Source organism: Protomyctophum bolini (genome assembly GCF_963924005.1).
Source record: "Protomyctophum bolini genome assembly, chromosome: 9".
NCBI classification, from domain to species: Eukaryota; Metazoa; Chordata; class Actinopteri; order Myctophiformes; family Myctophidae; genus Protomyctophum; species Protomyctophum bolini.
Window position 1 is genome coordinate 31,163,445 of NC_137870.1, and position 18,416 is coordinate 31,181,860.

Sequence of the window (18,416 nt, forward strand, 5' to 3'; positions counted from 1 at the left end):
TATCCCTGACGTAGGCACAAAGGGTTATGTGGGATGATGCACTTCTATACAGTAACATACTGTATCACCCTGTAAGTTACCCTGCTGCAGCTGCCCTTGGGAAGGACGCATTTAAAACATTTTAAAACTACAATCTGTTTGTAAAGTTTTTTATGTCTGTTGTCTCACTCTCCCAAAGGAAAGAAATGCTTCAAATGACTTTATCGACATTGTCAACCAGTAGTCCAACCCAACGGGCGGAAGGATGATATTTGTCACTGCACGTAATGGGCTGTCATTGGGGAATGTTGAGCGGGAGCAGTAGGACGGGGCCAAACGCCGGTTCTGGTCGAAGCGGTGGCCACAGAACGACAACATTGTGTGGAGTTTTCTTATCTACACCAAGAACAAAAATCTGAACTTCCATATCCCATTCCAATTGTCTAAGGCTGCCTTCCAAAGTTTGCGGCAGAGACCTATACTGAGATGTGCTTTATCATAATTTGATTAGAACCGGAGGCACTATTTCATCCCATCAAATTAATGCTTGGTCAAAACTACCCGTTGAGCCTCACATTTTAATTCAGCCGTGGATATGTAACAACTGGCTGGCAGCTGTGTCAGAGCTATTTGATAGAGCATTGAATCAATGTGGTTAAAAAAAGGACGAGGAAAAGAGCCCATGACTTTGCCTAACGCCGTAACTGTGTTTGACAGTTTGGTGGAGGATCAAACTCCTGCCTGTGTGCTGCCTGCATCCCAGGGGCCTTGGCGATGTAAATGTGTGTGGCCTGTGGTGGTGTCTTATCTCCAGGGTTAAGACTTGGTCACAGACACACGGAGCCCTCTGACTGGGGCAGCATTATCATAGCGGCCAGACTCCCAGAACTGGCCCACTGTGAGCCCCAGAAGAAAGGAGCTGACCTATGTTGTCAGCCCCAGGGGATTAACGTTTTACCACAGTCTGGTTCGCTGCATGAACAATTCACATCACACGCAGACACACACTGCTCCGACATTGGAGCCCCTAATATCTAGGGGGGGGGGGGGGGGGGGTGTGTGTGTGCGTGTGCGTGCGTGCGTGCGTGTTGAGGGCATGCAGCAGCGTATATACCATTATGTGCATATAAATGAACGTGAACATGTGTGTTTGTTGTGTGTAGTTAAAATGTAAGCTTTCTCCACGCCTTCATATACTCTTCACCCTTGGGTCCAATTACCCACGAGCCCTTGCATGTAGTGTTGTTGAGAAGAGCAGATGGTTGCTCTTTGACTCCGTTGAACTAGTGGTTGAGAGGCTTAGCCTGTGGCCTCCATTCGCATGATGATGATGGCCCAAAGTCGCACAAATAACCCCAACTATCAGTTGCACTATTTAATTGAAAATTCTCAGTTCTTCTTTCTGGATTGTTTATCAGCATTTAAAGTGATTTAATTAAAACTGCTTGTGTGATTGGAAAAACAATTAAATGTTGTGTTTACACTGTAAGCATCGCTTTCCCTTACCTATTCCATCTCTATTCTCTTTCCAGGATCTCGTCTGCGCCAGGAGGACTCCCCACCCCGGATTGTGGAGCACCCCTCTGACCTGATCGTGTCCAAAGGGGAGCCCGCCACGCTCAACTGCAAGGCGGAGGGTCGACCCACCCCTACGGTAGAGTGGTACAAGGACGGAGAGCGCGTGGAAACGGACAAAGATGACCCTCGTACGCACCGCATGCTGCTTCCCAGCGGCTCCCTTTTCTTCCTGCGCATTGTTCACGGACGCCGAAGCAAGCCGGACGAGGGCGCCTACATCTGCGTGGCCCGCAACTACCTGGGCGAAGCCGTCAGCCGCAATGCATCCTTGGAAGTAGCATGTGAGTCCACACTCCCTATTGTCTTGCTTAAGCTTGATTAACACTCCATCGCTCCATTATTCTAGCTGTAAACAGAGGTTTTGGTCCTCCATTATTCTAGCTGTAAACAGAGGTTTTGGTCCTCCATTATTCTAGCTGTAAACAGAGGTTTTGGTCCTCTGCCTAAATGGAATGACTGGCTTTATTTGAGCATAATAAAACATTAGACGTAATGATTTCATGTTGCAATTTCCAGCCAACATTTAATAATGTCATTATTTTAAATAACAACTTGTGTTGCTCATTCGCAAAAGGAAATTGCTGTAGCGTTTGCTTTCAAATTGATTACAGCTGGAGAAGAACTGAAAACAATTTCAATATTCAATAGATTAGTTCCGTAATTACACACAATGTAAGTGTTGAATTTGTGCCACATTGTCCTCTTTTTGAATGTCTGAATGAGCAGGCTTGATAGGTTGACACGAACGGTAATCTTTTGCAGTCCTGTTTCCTCCTGACATGGAAATTGGTGTGATTATGTTCAGAACCTCCATGCAGAGCCTGGAACTGTGGGATTGGGATGAATTTGAGATATATTAGCCCAAGGGGTCTTCTGAGTTGCATAGAACGTTGTCAGTAGACAAGTGAGTTGGACATTGAGCTCCTGTCAGACCGTGCCACAGGGAGGTGGTGGCCTGTCAAACATGGATCTATCACAGGTGGGAGGGGGTAGACTAGCAACATGGACAGATGAAAGTCCTGATGGACATTTGACACAGGCTGCCAGGGCTATATGGGTGAGCAAAACCTGACCTATGGATCAACTTACCTTTGAAGATAAGCCCTCCCAGCAGATTCTGGCTGGGCGCCCCAATGAATGGATCCCAAGGGTCTCAATCCCCAGTCCTCCTGCAGGCTAGAAAAAAAAGGTTACCATATTCAACTATCTAAAACGCTGTGTTTCAAACAGCCATCCAGGAGACAATGCTTTCTCATACTGCAGTCGTCTTTCACTGACTACTTATTGATTTGTATTGGGGCCCTTCTCTTGCAGGAGGGAGAAGTGTTGCCTGATATCAGGTCATTGGAGCATATTGAACTTGTGCCATAGTATTGTTGCTGGGTCCATGTGCTTAAGAGAGAGCCTTTCATGAAGTCTGCTGTTCTAACCAATCAATAATCTGTTTATTATGCATTGTTAAGAGAATCGTTGTCTCTTGCAATAAGTGGAATGATGCTATATGCTGGTTTAATCAAACATAACTGCTCTAATTAAAGACCTAAAAAGACCAACCAGTTCTCTATGAAATCACAGCCTTTAATTAAGTTGATCATGATAAGAAAATCTAGAATAAGAAACCAGATTACGATTAAAGAAGACAGTATTACGTAGTCTGACTAGCTGCTCCTGTAGATAACTAATGAATCCCAATGTATTAAACCATATGGTAACATTTGTGCCAATTCTAACATTTACATTTGTATCCTCCAGAGTTCTCTGGGTAATTTATTATCATCATCATTAATTCCACTCCCCTGTCCTTTTGTGTTCCAATTCTCTTGGCAATATCTGTGAATTTGGAATTTTCATAAAATACTGAGGAGACAACTCAGTTTGTATAGCAATTCAAACTTCAAAGTGCTTTACACAAAACATTAAGTATTAAGCAAATGTATAACACTTGAATATACTACCAATAAAAGCAAGTATACCCTTATATACAGTATGCTGACAAGAGGACAGGTTACTTAACTTTATGTCAGAGCCTGTACATGAAGTAACCCAAAGGAAATTGATAGAAATGCCAGCAATATCTTTGGTCTACCTTAAGTAAAAAAATAAATATAACAAAGATATTTGTTCACCACGTTTCAACCTATCTTCATAGAATTGGTCCTTAGTAATGATCATGATAAAATGGCACCATTTGTTTCTACTCAGAGTTCTTTAACGCCTAGGTTATCGTGACGCATTTTAAGCGTCACAATGCGACACGTTGTGCGCTTGTAGAGCTGCTGTTTTCTGTAACGCCGCACAGCCAAGTACCGTATAAGTCAAGCATAAGGTGATTCATTCTAATGATCAGTGGTAGTGAAGAGGGGACATAGAGGCCAATAGAGTGTGCTCATGGCAGAGACCAGTGAGGGTCTCCAACCACCTTGTGCCTCTGATCTGGTCCCCTCCCCTCCCCAGAGCCGCCCAGCAGACCCCCAGGTGCTAACTGCGTGACAGCAGCTTGATCTATCGATCGCCGTAAGAGGGCTCTCGCAGCCTAAATGAAAATTCATGAAAAATTGATGAAGTCTACTGATTATTCTTTTATTTTTCCCCCCCTTTTTTCGCCTTGTTGTGTGGCTTCTCTCTCTCATGCCGTAGTAGTCCTTTGGTTCTTTTGCAGTCGTTTGGAGGGGGTTTGGATTGAGACGACTGCATTAGCCTTCTCGGAGGCGAGGGGGTCAGAGGTCAGGAAGCCTGCAGTCAGGCGGCTAAAGGAAGAGGTAGTGAAGTGTGAGACTAAGAACACACAGATATGATGGACATTACCTGGGATGCCGAAGTGATTGTGTGGCTGAGAACGGAAGGTTCAGCGTAAAGCCCCGGGCTTTCGTTCTCCGCTAGGTCTTCCAGGGGTGGGGGAGGGAGTCGAAGGGGAGGGGTGGGGGTGTGTGTGTGTGTGTGTGTGTGTGTGTGTGTGTGTGTGTGTGTGGTAAATCCCTCCACGGGGGCTTACCCTGGTGATTAGCTTTATCAGGTCCCGACACCCCTCTGGTGATTGTAAAGCTAGAGCTAATCGCAAGAGAAAACTCTTAGAAGTAGTAGCATTTAAATGTGAATCCGTGTTGAATCTGTTGTGTGTTTACGATAATGCCTTGCCTGTCTCATTCTCTCCTCCTCGTCCCTCATGTACTGAGCACACCTTTTCCCCCAATACCCCCCCCTCGCCCCCCTGACGTTCACGAGTGGTTGAGCAGGACCCTGTTGAGATAATTGAATTGCAGCTCTGAAGGCGATTGAACTCTGTGTCTACTGAGCAGTGCAGCACTGCGGTGCACTGGACAACAAGCTGGGACTCACTTGCCATTCTTCTGGAGAGGAGAGGAGAGGAGAGGAGAGGAGAGGAGAGGAGAGGAGAGGAGAGGAGAGGAGAGGAGAGGAGAGGAGAGAGCAGAGCTAGAGGGTGGAGAGGAGAGGAGAGGAGAGAGCAGAGCTAGAGGGTGGAGAGGAGAGGAGAGGAGAGAGCAGAGCTAGAGGGTGGAGAGGAGAGGAGAGGAGAGGAGAGGAGAGGAGAGGAGAGGAGAGGAGAGGAGAGGAGAGGAGAGGAGAGGAGAGGAGAGGAGAGAGCAGAGCAGAGCTAGAGGGTGGAGAGGAGAGGAGAGGAGAGGAGAGGAGAGGAGAGGAGAGGAGAGGAGAGGAGAGGAGAGGAGAGGAGAGGAGAGAGGGTGGAGAGGCCTCAGATCTGGTCCTGCATTATTAATATCAGCCAGATTGGCCAGACTATTGCATTGACTGAGCACAGTCTTCCATCCTTGTCTTCTGTATTAAGTTATTATCCATTGAACACACACACACACACACACACACACACACACACACACATCATAATTGGCACTTTACCTTTACTGTCTGTGTGCCTTGCAGTATAATGTGCAGAACGTGAGAATAATAGTCCGCCATCACCGTGTTCCTTTTTCAATGGTGAAGATCTCTCTGGATCTTTTGTTCGCTGTCCTACGGATTTGATTATTAAGAGAACGTGAGGGAAAAGGGTCTCTTGCATGCGTTTCACCACAGCGTGTTGTAATCTAATTCTTCCTCACACTGCTCGCCCCCGACTGACTCCGGCTCCGGTGCCGCTGGATGGATGTGCAGCAGATAAGAGGGGATGCGTCCCCTCTCCTCGTCTCAACATAAACTGGGTCAATGAGCAGGTTCATAAATCATACTGAAGCTTGTGTCAGAAATTGTTGCCCCAGCCACCGTGCTGAATAAATTTGCTTATGCCGCGGATACGAGTGTATATGTAAGTGTGACACGACGCACCTGGGGCGATGGGATCCCAAGGAAAATGTTAATTAGCCCGTATCTCTTCAGGTGGATGGCTAGCCTAGCGCCGAGCATGTAGCGCCCCAGATACAAGCATGAAGCATGTACTGTGGTGGGATGTGTGGTTGCGCTTATAATTGAAAGGCAGAGTGTGTGTGTGTGTGTGTGTGTGTGTGTGTGTGTGTGTGTGTGTGTGTGTGTGTGTGTGTGTGTGTGTGTGTGTGTGTGTGTGTGTGTGTGTGTGTGTGTGTGTGTGTGTGTGTGTGTGTGTGTGTGTGTGTGTGTGTGTGTGTGTGTGTGTGTGTGTGGCGTGCAGGATTATCCACTTTATTATTATTTGTAACCCTGGGAGTGTACAAAGTTCAGCAATTTGTGTACACTCATGGTTAAATTAAGGATTTTACTGTGCAGAGTTATCGGAGGCGGAACGACAACCCTATTACGTCCTTCGTTTTCTAACCTTTAAAAAAACGAAAATGCAAATTACACATAAATGAAACAGATGTCTCGGATTGGATTCTAAATGCCGCTCGGAATGGGAGCGGATGACTTTTCAAAAGGTCCTTTGATATCGTCTAATGTACCACTTCTGCAATTAAGCGAATGGTTAGGTAGCATTTGGTGCTCGTACAACAAGGTAATTAGCAGGAAAATGGAGCTGGGAGAGGTGTGTGAGTGGAGAGGTGGGCAGAGGAGGGCACCAAGCTGTTCCTGGTGTGTCCACTGACGAGGAGAGGCTAACATAGGGACGGGCCAGGAGCAGCAGGCCAGGTGGGCAGTGTGGGCTGTGCTGCACTGCACCGGAGCCTTTCACACGCTCATCTGGACTCATTAGTCCAGTTAAGAAATGGCAACATGAAATGACAGGCTTACACAAACAACACTCCCACGCACACATGCACATAACTCCGACGCTCGCGCGATGCATATGCACCCCGTCACCCACTCTACACATCTCATTTGACTCTGCACTCCTAAAGCTGCAATCCGGGACTTTTGTAAATAATTTGTTATTGACCAATCTGTATGGTATGATACAATATGAATGGTTCATTTGCAGTGGATGGAGGTGGTTTCCCTGCTCTTCTATTTAGACAATGGCTGAAACTCAAAGCGCAATATCAACCCTGCCCAAGTGGGCATTCTGTCTTAGCTTGGCATTATACATTTAAGCCTGGTAGGACATAAATCTTACAGATTGCAGCTTTAAGTCCTTGAGAGCAAATGGAGGGTATTGGGTAATGAGGGATACTGCAATAATGAAAGCCTGTAATGATGCATACTACTGCAAAATAAAACCTCCATAGGTGCTGTGTGGTTATCAGTATGTTGTGTTTTTGTTAGGTTAGCTTAGGTTATCCAGGGACGAACAGTTGGTGTTCTGTGCTGGAGGGGTTTTAGTTGGAAATGGGTGGTGGAATTGAAAAATAGATGCAGAAAGAGGTTGAATGTTGTCCTGTGATAAGAGACAGATGATGAAAGCAAGCTAAGAAATCTCCTCGCATGATGAAATGTGAGAGAGAAAACAAAATCCCTGATTGAAACTGTCAGGTCTGTTGTACAGCTGAGGCAGCTGGCAGCTGGTGTTATCACGAAGGATACGAGTGCAATACGCACGCATGTGCGAACATACACGCATGCACGTGCGCGCGCACACACACACACACACACACACACACACACACACACACACACACACACACACACACACACACACACACACACAGTTCTGACCATGCAATATAGTAGCACACATATTGGACTCCTTATCTCATCTATCAGCCTCCTGGCTGACCAGAGCGAATAAGGACTTTCCTCCCTCTTTGTGCATCTGTCTCTGAAGCCAACACCTGGCCAAGGCATGGAAACAAGACCAACCTGCACAAATGGAACAGACACTCTGATAAGGGACTCTCACTGGGAGATAAATCACAAGTTCCCAGCCAGCCAGCGCTCTGACCTTGCACTCACACACAGTCACACACACACAGCTACAGTATATCCTGAGACTGCACTTCTTCTATCCTCGGCGGACCTGGTGTCCCAGCCTTGACCTCCTCATTTCCACCCAGGGAAATACACTACAGTGGAAATGAGAGCAGGAGAGGAGATCTCTCCCTCTCTCTCTCTTTCTCTCTCTCTCTCTCTCTCTCTCTCTTTCTCTGAAAAATTTGGAAAAATGCCAACAATAAAAGTGTAAACGGGGAGAACGCTGAATGGTTCAGGACGACCTTTGACACACCCCTCTCTACCCTTCTCTCTCATCCCTATGTCCTTCTCCATCTGCCTCTTTCTTTTCTTCTGTCTTCTCTCTCACTCAGCCTCCCTCCCCAGATAAAGAAAAAAATGAAACAAATTAAATATGACGCATGTCACCCCTGCTTGCCCCCTAGGTGCGAGCCTTGGCGGGGTGGAGAGGTGGAGTGTAAAAAAACAGGATTAAACTAGTGTGAATAAACAAGCGTGTGCGGCTCTCTGTCATGGCCGCCACGGGCCGTCAGCGGAGGAGTGAGCCGTCAGGCATAGAGTGCTGAGCCAGCCGCTTCTTCTCACGCCCATTAGTGCTCGGGCAAGATGAAGCACCCGACGTGCTGGGTTTTGTTGTTTCTTTTTTTATACCCTTTCTCTCGCTTGTTCATGGTCTCCCCCCTTTCTCTCTCTCTCGCTGTTTCTCTCTTACTCTCTCTCTTTACAGCTATGCTGTTATTGATGGCCTCTCCGCTCTGACAATGCAGGTCTATTGCAATGTCGCTCCCTCCTTTCTCCCCCTCTTTTCTCCTTGCTCTCTTTCCCCTATTACCCACTCTCCATCTTTCTCTCACCCGCTGCTCCATGCTGAGGGTGCTCGCTTTGTAGTAGCTGGAATATAAATCTTAGCATTGCACCTAAAGCATGGCTCCTAAATTGTAGTGTCTGCAGCAGAAGCTACTCTGAAACTGAGCTGGAGGGCTATGGAGGGAATTGAACAATTATCTGACAAACTACGGTTCTACGAAATGAACTCTCCAATTCAATTCTGCCTCAGTCTACTTTTACAATCTCACCATTCTCCCCTCTTGCACTCTCTCATTGTCTTTTCCTTTCTGTTGGTTTCTCTCTCCCTTTTTACTTTCTCTGTCTACCTCTCAGTCTCTCTCCCTCTGATCAAGCAATTTGAGATGTAGACTGAGCTGTAAATAATTTAAACCTGTCTGCAGGCTGTTTATTGATCAACTTCAAAAAGCAGGCTGGCTGTAGGGATCCTTGCATCCCAGGGTGGACTGCGCTCTCATTTCTGTTTTAATATTGACCGATTGTGTGCAATTCTCTCCAGCTCTGTCTCGCTTGCAGTTGTCCAGTAAGCAGATTCATTGTGTAGATTGTCAAAATGAATTCGCCATATAGCCCGCCATATCGGTCTATTAATCTCTCTTCCAGATAACCCAACAACTACAAGTCAATCCTAAATTGCTGCACAGGTGTGTTTTATACAGCAGGTTCTAGATGAATATGTCTGATACTGCCGTATTCGCTGACGAGTGGGCGAGGGGGACAAGTGAGTGATAATAATATTAATCGAAAAACGTGACCCTCAATCTAATCCCCCGAGGCTGCGGTGTTCAGAGGGTAGCCCGCCGCTCGAGTCCAGCCGCTATTGGATCCACTGACCCCTGGAGAACCCTCTGCCCTCTCCTATCCACCCCAGATCTCTGTCAAACCATAATTCCTTAACCCAACGCTCCCCCTCCGATGAATCTGTCCCCGCTGTGACCGCCCACCCCCCCCCCCCCCACTCCCTTCCACCCTCCGAGACCCTCTGAGACTGCCAGGGATGGTAATCCATCATGTGGAGCTGAGAAAGGGGGTGGGGGGGTATATTATGTGCGTGTATGGGGGGGGGCAGCTGATATGGGTTTGAGTCGAATGCCGCCGAAATTGATTCACCCTCTGGTGTGTGGAATGGTGTGTTATTTCAACACTGATGTCCATGTTTCAAATACCCAATATCTTTCCTCATTTACTTGCACAACCTTAAACACACATCCATTCATACGCGTGCGTGCGTGCAGTCACACAGTCACACACCCTTGGCCAACACTGCTGCTGGTGCTGCTGGGGATTGGTCATATGGAAGGGTCAAGACGGAACCAGGCCCGTGATTCAGCCTGTTTGTTTTAGTTTAAGACTGTCACATTGTGTCACAATGCACACTGGCACTCTGATGGATAGATCTTATTGGACACACATACACACACACACACATGTTTTAGGTGAAGGGTTATACGGAAATGTTGTCTTAAGTGAGCGACTGGTCAGCCTTGTCACTATACATGAAGGAGGCCTTCTGAGACATTTCTGATCTATTTGACTTGCAGAGAGAGAAAGGAGGTATGCGAGCATATGAGTTCCTTACTGCAGTTATCCGTGGAATGTGGCTTTACAATTGACCATATTCACATGTTGGCCTTTTTGAGTGGTGCAACCACTCCCTTACGGAGCTATGTGTGTGGCTGGGTAGCTGGGTGCCTGGGTATGAGCACGAAAATAGCATGCTTGTTTTTCACCACCTGACATGCAAACGCACATATTAACTGTATATATGATGATTTTGGGTGTGCCAGTACAGTACAGTGACAGTACCGTAGAGAATAGGGAGCCCCACACGGTAACTCTGTCATTTCTCAACCGTTTCGGACGTGGGGCGGCTCGCCGGAACCGGGCCGGCACCCTGGCCGTGACCCTGTGGGTCTGGAACTTCTGGGGACCCCCCACATAGAGTTGCACCACTCACTTCACACGGGTGTGATTTCCTTCCTTCTTCTTACATGGTAAAATGAAATCCTCAGTGTTCATTTATCCATTGGTTACATTTGTTCCATAGTGACTAGATATCCACGTTTAAATTCAAACTGGGTGCCCAGAGGAATCCCCGAATATAAATCTAAAACACTAAAATGTCCCAGTTTTCAACATGCAAATGTATCATGTTCTGTTTTGTTAAAAGGGGCAGTTGTGTTTATAGCAAAAATAATTGTCACCAATTCTGATAGAGGACAGCTGTGGTGCACATTAATTCGTACGATCATACATGTGCACATACGTACATGCAAGTCCATTAACACGCCACCCCAAAAAATGTCCGCTGTGCGAACATGGTCAATGGCGTTCCGCCCCTGGTTTCACAGTATTGTGTTCTTGTGTTTGAGGTTAGTCCCGCAAATTGCACTTACTGTACTGAGGTTTTCCGAAACGATTTGACAGCGTGTTGTTGGCTGTACTTGATGTTGATAGCATCGTTCCAGGAGACTTTTATTTTTCTCCTTCTTTGTTGCCAATTGTTCCTCAAGCTATTACCAGGCAATCGCTTGGCTGTAGGCCATGGCAGAGTTATGGAGGCTCTGGATATGTTATGACTTGGTTATCTCTTGGCGGCGTGGACAGATATTGTGTTTGACTCGGGTTACGTTTGCTGTAAGGGACACCTATCAGCCACTAGAGCCCTTAGCAGCTGCAGACTGAAGTTGAAACCTGATCATCTAGCCCCCCCCCACACACATACACACACTCTCTCACATACCCCTTTCCACTCCCTTGTGCTCATTTCCTTTCCTGCCATTTGAAATGTGTTTTGATCAGTTTTAAAACTGAAAAGTGGCAAGATTTTTCAGGCTTACGTTTACTGAGACAGCTGTGAGGTGCTTGTTTCTGTTGCCCAACCTTCACAGCCTCTCTGTGCAGTTGACCTTGTGCAATGTGCAGTGTCAGTGTGGTGTTTAGAGACACTGCACCCTTAGTGATTCACTTTATTGTCACCTTAGATGCACTGGTTAGCTACATACATTACGCCCGGAAGCGCCAATACAATAAAAACATCAAACTAAAACACTCACTTATAGCCCACCATAAACTCAATTTATCTGCTATCACGCAAGGGTGTTGTTGGCCAAAAACAGATCTGATGTCGATGTTGGCTTGTACAGTAGATCTGTTCTTTCTGGCAAGTGACACCATCTTACGACGGAGTATATATTGCTTGCTGGGTTTGCTGAGGTAAGAGGAGAAACAGAGATGAAGTGTTGCATTCAGCAGCCACCTGCAGTGGACACAGCATCCACTTCAGGCGGACATGTCCCTCAGCGTCAGGTCCAGATCCAGACGTAATGACTTCATATACTGTAGCTGGAACTGGCTGTATCAGGTGTGTCTAATGCAGTGTGACCAGGTGTAGAGAGATGACATCACATGGTTGTTTGAGTCTGGGAGCCCCTGGTATGTGCGTGCCACCTGCTTTTACAGCTGGAGGGACGATTAGCAGCTAGCCGCACTGATTATTAAACAGCCTGACAGTCATCTAGCTAGTCAAGTGAGGCTGAAAGACAAACTGAGGGACTGACAGAGTTTGTGCGGTGCCAGATATGAGCCTGCAGTGTAGAGACCAGACCCATGCTGAAGCACCAGCATGGCCAAAGGCCAACAGCATTGAAATCAGAGCACCCTATTCAAATGCTAAGCAGAATCTTATCTCAGGGCCTCTCTCTGCTGGCCCCCGTGCTCTACACACTGTCCAGGGCAAAGCTATTAATGCACATACATTGTGTGTGTGTGTGTGTGTGTGTGTGTGTGTGTGTGTGTGTGTGTGTGTGTGTGTGTGTGTGTGTGTGTGTGTGTGTGTGTGTGTGTGTGTGTGTGTGTGTGTGTGTGTGTGTGTGTGTGTGTGTGCGCGTGTGCGTGTGTGTGTGTGTGCGTGTGCATGCTGTCATTGACGGTCTGTCGGCCTGTTAAAAAATCTGTATTCTGTTTCAGTAAAAAAAATGCAAACAGTCCGTCTTTTATTTAATGTGCACCCTGTGATTTATTGTTGTGATATTTATTCATCTAAACTGCATACTCCATAGTGCCATAAAGCCCACAGCACACCACCCAGAATGCCAGAAATGAGGGCACTGAATCATCTTAAGCGTGCCTATAATTGCGGGGATTTGTCTTGGATCCACAGAGATCCCTTTCTTCCACAGGAAATGAAATCTAACGACACTGAGTGATCACCAGGGGGGTGTGTGGGTGACTGATGAGCACGCTCATTTGACTCCACCGATCTTTAAAACCCATTAACGCTCTCCTGTTTCACACGTAAATTGGCCCTCCACACACAAAGGCACACCGCCGTGCGCTTATTTGGAACCCAGGCTGGATGATGACAAAACACACACACACACACACACACACACACACACACACACACAGTACAGTGCACGCCAGTGCACACACTCGCAAACACATACGGTACCCTGCAGCCTCAATACTCTAGTGTCTTGACCGTCCAACTGGCAGACTGAACATTTGCCCATTTGAGGCCTAAATGGCATCGTAAGGGAAAAATGAACCCCAAGACACCGAGTTGTAATGGAGCTGAAAAAGAACCGCTTAATTGGCCAACATAAGCCATTCTTCCCAGGCATTAACTGGGAAATTTAAGCTCTCACTTTTTTCCGCCTCTTTCTTTTAAAGGTCCCCGTGGTGTAACCGTGGAATAGACACATGAATTACAGCGCCGCTGACACTTCATGAATATCGATTGGACTGCCAGGGCAGTGGGGGGGGGGGGATATGGAAAATTATCTTATTCAAAACACAACAACACTACTGCGATTTGCGGGCTGTTCATGCAACTAATATGTTGTTAGTGTAATTGTCAACCTCCCACCCTCCAAAATAAATAAATAAATACAAATAAATAACCCCCCCCCCCCACACACACACACACACACACACACTGATGAACGAGAGCCTCTCTCTCTTTCTCTCTCTCTCTCATGGACCCGTAAGGGTCTATTTGGTTACATGTGTAGATTGTCTACACTTGCAGAGTTGCAAATGGACAAATGAACACTGGTGATTTTACTGTGTTAGCCCTTGATTTCTCATTCTACATAAACAAACCACAGTAATGTAAAATCATCCATTTTAGGAAATTACCCATTTTTTATCAGAAACGTTGTGCTCCAGCGACGTGAGGCTGTCGCAGTGATTTAGCTGCCATTGTCACCAGTGCAGGAGGGCTGATAGGCCACTTGCACCTTTGGGTCCAGATAGGCTGACCTTTGGGCAACTCTGGATGGGACCTCTGGTTGACCATCGATTGACCATTATCTGACCCCATTGGCTAGGATGATGGAGCAGTACGCGGGTCCATTTGGCAGTCTAGAGAGCATCCCTAGCCTACGCTGCTAACACGGTTAGGCTAGTGTTATTGGGAGATGTATGAAGAGGAAGATAGCCAGGGAAGGCAGGGGTTATCCTGGTGTCAGAGGAAGAGAAGCACAGATAATTCGATTACAGGCCAAAGGATATGAACATCCATCAGCTCGCTCATGCTTGCGGCTCCTATAAGCTGTATATGTTGTTATTGCAATAACCTCAAAACTGGATCTATAGAGTAAACCCCGCTCATTACATGCGTTGTGACAAATTCAGCAGTGTTACTCTCTTCTCCAAGAACCATTATCCCTTTTTTATTTGCTGGGCAAGGATCATATTTTCACACTTTCAAAAACACCTTTTTTCCGCACTGTAAGGCATTTTGTGGATCTGAATCTGGCATGATCCCACTGCATTTGCTGACTCTCAGACAGAACTCTGTTATCTCTCCTCAGCGTCTTGCCTCAGTCCATCCCCCAGCCCACCACCCCCTTCCCTCCTCAGCCCCTCCCTTATCCTCTAAATTGCTGCTTCCAAACTGCCGCTAGATGATAACAATTTCAACCCAGCAGCCAGTGAGCCCCTAACACACACAGCACGCACCCGCGCGCGCGCGCGCGTGTGTGTGTGTGTGTGTACACGCAAGCACACACACACACACACACACACACACACACACACACACACACACACACACACCCTCGCCATGAAAGAATCAGATAGCAGTGCAATGACTGGCAGCTAATGAAATTAACTGCGTTTCTCATAAACCTTAATAAGTATCTTGACTGGATTAAGCGTGCCAGTAAAGGAAGGAGACTGCCCATTGGTCCAGAGGGAGAAGGAGACTGCCCATTGGTCCAGAGGGAGAGACGGTTGGGGGATTCATCTAAAAATCATCCCAGTAGTGCCTACAAGGAGTGTTGATTGTCATAAATATTCCTCCCAACCCCTTTGTCCCCTCAACAATATCTCACCTCTGTCTGGTTACATGTACGCATGTGCCAACCGCACACACATGAACACATAAACACACACACACTTTCTCTCGCTCTTCTGGGTCCCTGACACAGCAGGGGAGTAGGGGTTGTTCCGTGAACGTGGCATCATTAACTTGGTTGAGTGGCAGACGTTGGAAATGCAGAGGGCTGTCCTATCCCACCCCCTGCTGGGTGTCCCTCAACCCTCATCATTTCTCCCTGTCATTCAGGATTCAACCGGTCGCATGGCCAACAGTTGATGTTTAGTCGCCCAGTGTGGCCAAACAGGAGGCGGATGAATATGAGGATACTTGCATACTGTGTGTGTGTGTGTGTGTGTGTGTGTGTGTGTGTGTGTGTGTGTGTGTGTGTGTGTGTGTGTGTGTGTGTGTGTGTGTGTGTGTGTGTGTGTGTGTGTGCGAGTGCGAGTGCGCGTGCGCATCTATAAGTATAGCAGAATTTGAGAAATAATGTGAGGAAAAATGTCCTGGTCCTCGCAAGAGAAATGGTTGTTTATATAGTTGAAAAGAAAATGCGCTAAGGTCCTTAGTAACAGCAAAATGTGTCTATGAATATTTCACATCAAACTATTAATACCTCATTCATACAGGTTTATTATTTCTCAGTGAAAAGAAAAGGTGCTTCATCGCTGCATAATTTGAGCATGATGGCATAGCAGTTTAAATTAATGCGACTTGAAATAAACACTCCCGGTATAACAATAGTGTTTTATATATAGCCTGTAGTGTGATATATTTGATAATATGCATCTAAACCTTTAGGGTTAGCAAAGAAATATTCTTTTATCATAAAATGTTGAAGTATACAGTCTGTGCATGTGTGCACACACGCATTTCCCAATATACATTTATTGGATTGTTATGACATGGGCTAGTTGTAAACGTGCACACATTCCACTATACGGTCTGGGGAAATGTTTTTTTGTTGTTGAACGCCACCATTGTAGTGCGAGTCTGCTGTGTTGCCTGTGGTGACATGCCCTCCCTCATTAATCACAGGTTCTGAGCCGGACAACCCGGTGCCCAACACCCCCCATGTGTACCGCGGAAGGCACTGTGCCGTCATCCCGACACAGGAAGGCAACGCTGCAATGACAGCTGCCATTGGATATTTGATCCAACCCCCACCTCCTAGTGAACCCCCGTCCAGCGCCTCGGCTTCCTCTCGTCTCGGGTTCACAAGTTTTGATCCGCCGGGGCAAAGGTCAATGGATTTTGCCAGGTCGCCACGGCAACTCTTGACAACATCAGATGTCAAGAGAGTTGGCCGTCCATAACGGTGGCAAGCGGAGAGCCCTGCTTCTGCCAGCCACCTCCCTTTTGCAGTTGACTCTGGGTTGAGGGTGTCGTTGAAAGGGCTATTGAGGGTGTGTTGGGGTCCGGCCCAGGCCTGTAAAGTGGGGTGCTGGGTCTCACAGCAGTGCTGTGGTCTAGTTGTGTCATGAGCGTGCAGTTGAGCTGTCACTTGTTCTCTAATTGGCTGCGATCAGCCCAAGAGAAATGGAAAGCTCAGTGACCTAGTCTCTCTCTCATGCTCTCTCAGTCTCTCTCTTTATCTATCTATTTCTCTCTCTCTCACTCCCATCTCTTATTAAATATTTTCTACCCTTCCACGCCAAGTGAACGGGATCTACAAATTTCATCCAAAATATCTCTCCTCTTCTTACAATAAGCATGGTGACCTCTCTGGCACTTGGCTGTGAGTGTGTGGAGAGGAGGGGTGCGTCTGTGGTCGAACAAGTGAGTAGAGTAATAGTGAGTGTGCTGAGGGCGGTTTGATCTCTGCCTAATTGGAGAGCTGATTGATCTCAGCCCTGGGGTCGTCACGGGGTCAATGAAGGGGAAGACAATAATGTGGCTCATCTTCAGGGAATAATGCCATTGCAAATGCCAGAACACACACTATCAATCCAGATTCCTATCCTGTCCCGGCCAGACATCTCCTCTGTACGTTAGGCTAACGGTTGTCGATGCATTGTAGGCTTTTCATTGAACTGAACTGCAATCAGGCAGCCATTTTCAGCCTCTGCCAGCTCATCATCTCGTCTGCCTCGGTGGGCGTTTCATCTTTGGGACGTCTTGAGGATTTATGACGTCCTACGACGCGCTGCAGGGAATGACCCCCTGGTGTGCATCACTGATGATGTTCTAATTGGAAGGGGTGACCTTTCCTCACTGTAATTCTGAAACGTCCTTGGTCCTTGGGGTGGGAACAGATTAAAAAAGCAGCAGCAGTGGGTTGATTGATGTGGTGGGGGGGGGGGGGGGGGGGGGGGTCTGGTGTTGGTGGTGGGTGTGGATGGACAGTGACATGGTAGGTAGAGGGACAGTAACATATGAGTCCAGCACTGCTGGATGTATGGGTTGTTCAGACTGATATATGTATGGAGGTACACTGACTGATGGCTCCCTATTGGTACATCATCGCGTGTGTGTGTGTGTGTGTGTGTGTGCGTGTGCGTGTGCGTGTGTGCTCACTGTCATATTTGCGTATTTGTTCAGTTGTAGCATGTAGCAACTGTATTTATTTTGCATTTGCATCTGAGTGTACAGTATGTTTGTGCACACTTGTAATTGTATTCATGTGTTTCCCTGTGACTTTGTGCACAAAGGCATGCGTCTCCCTGCTTTTATTTATTTATTCATTCGCCTTTTCGAAATTTTCTTTGCTTTTCTTTGTAGCTGGAATGAGTCAAGTGTGGTGAATCGGCTTGTTTTGGTGCATTGACTTGGCGCAGCGTATTTTCATTGCGTATGAGGCCGTAACTAATTCCTGAATATTTATTTGGCTCTGTCTAAAGTGAGCTAAGTGCTAAACCCACTTAATATTCCAGGGCATATACTAACGGGAGCGGCCCACTGGCTGGAGTGCAAGACTGTCTTGAGCAGCCTTAGGAGGTTTGAAAGTGGAAAAATTCAGGAGCTTTGCAATGTCAAAATAATTTATCCCCCAGCGGATGAGCAGAGACACACGTGTTGATTTAAGGCACAAGTGTCTGCTGTTCCAGCTGCCATGTATTATTTTATGTGTCAATTATTCCCACGCTAAACTTGTGGAGCCAAGCTGAAGTATGGCGAGGAAACAAGCTAAGGAGAGACTATTAACTGCCTACTACAGCTTGTCAAAACTTTGCCTCTTTGGAAAATATGATGGACCAATTTCTGTGGTCAGCTTCATCAGCAAATAAAGATGAGTTGACAGTTGAATAAGTTGGCTAATATACTATAAAGGAAACTATGAATGTATGGTTTTAAAAATCGTTCTAACTCAAGTGGATGGAGTTGACGCCACAACTATAACGATGACAGTGGTGAACGATATCATTGGTCACTTTCAGGCCCCTCTTCCAACAAAAGAACTTTGGTTCTATAACTG

At 46.8% G+C, this 18,416-nt stretch overlaps 2 protein-coding genes across 8 annotated transcripts in view; one reads left to right on the plus strand and one right to left on the minus strand.

The window, feature by feature from the left end:
- chrna10a (cholinergic receptor, nicotinic, alpha 10a) overlaps nt 1-18,416 on the minus strand; it is a gene marked incomplete at both ends in the record, with an annotated part of 303,976 nt that overhangs the window by 263,603 nt on the left and 21,957 nt on the right. The window lies entirely within an intron of this gene.
- The window catches only part of robo2 (roundabout, axon guidance receptor, homolog 2), a 199,310-nt gene that overhangs the window by 13,923 nt on the left and 166,971 nt on the right, over nt 1-18,416 (plus strand). For all 7 annotated transcript variants that reach the window (XM_080772314.1, XM_080772316.1, XM_080772320.1 and 4 more), the window contains exon 2: nt 1,512-1,838. In XM_080772314.1, the coding sequence (XP_080628440.1) occupies nt 1,512-1,838 (327 nt within the window). The remainder of the gene's footprint in view (nt 1-1,511; nt 1,839-18,416) is intronic.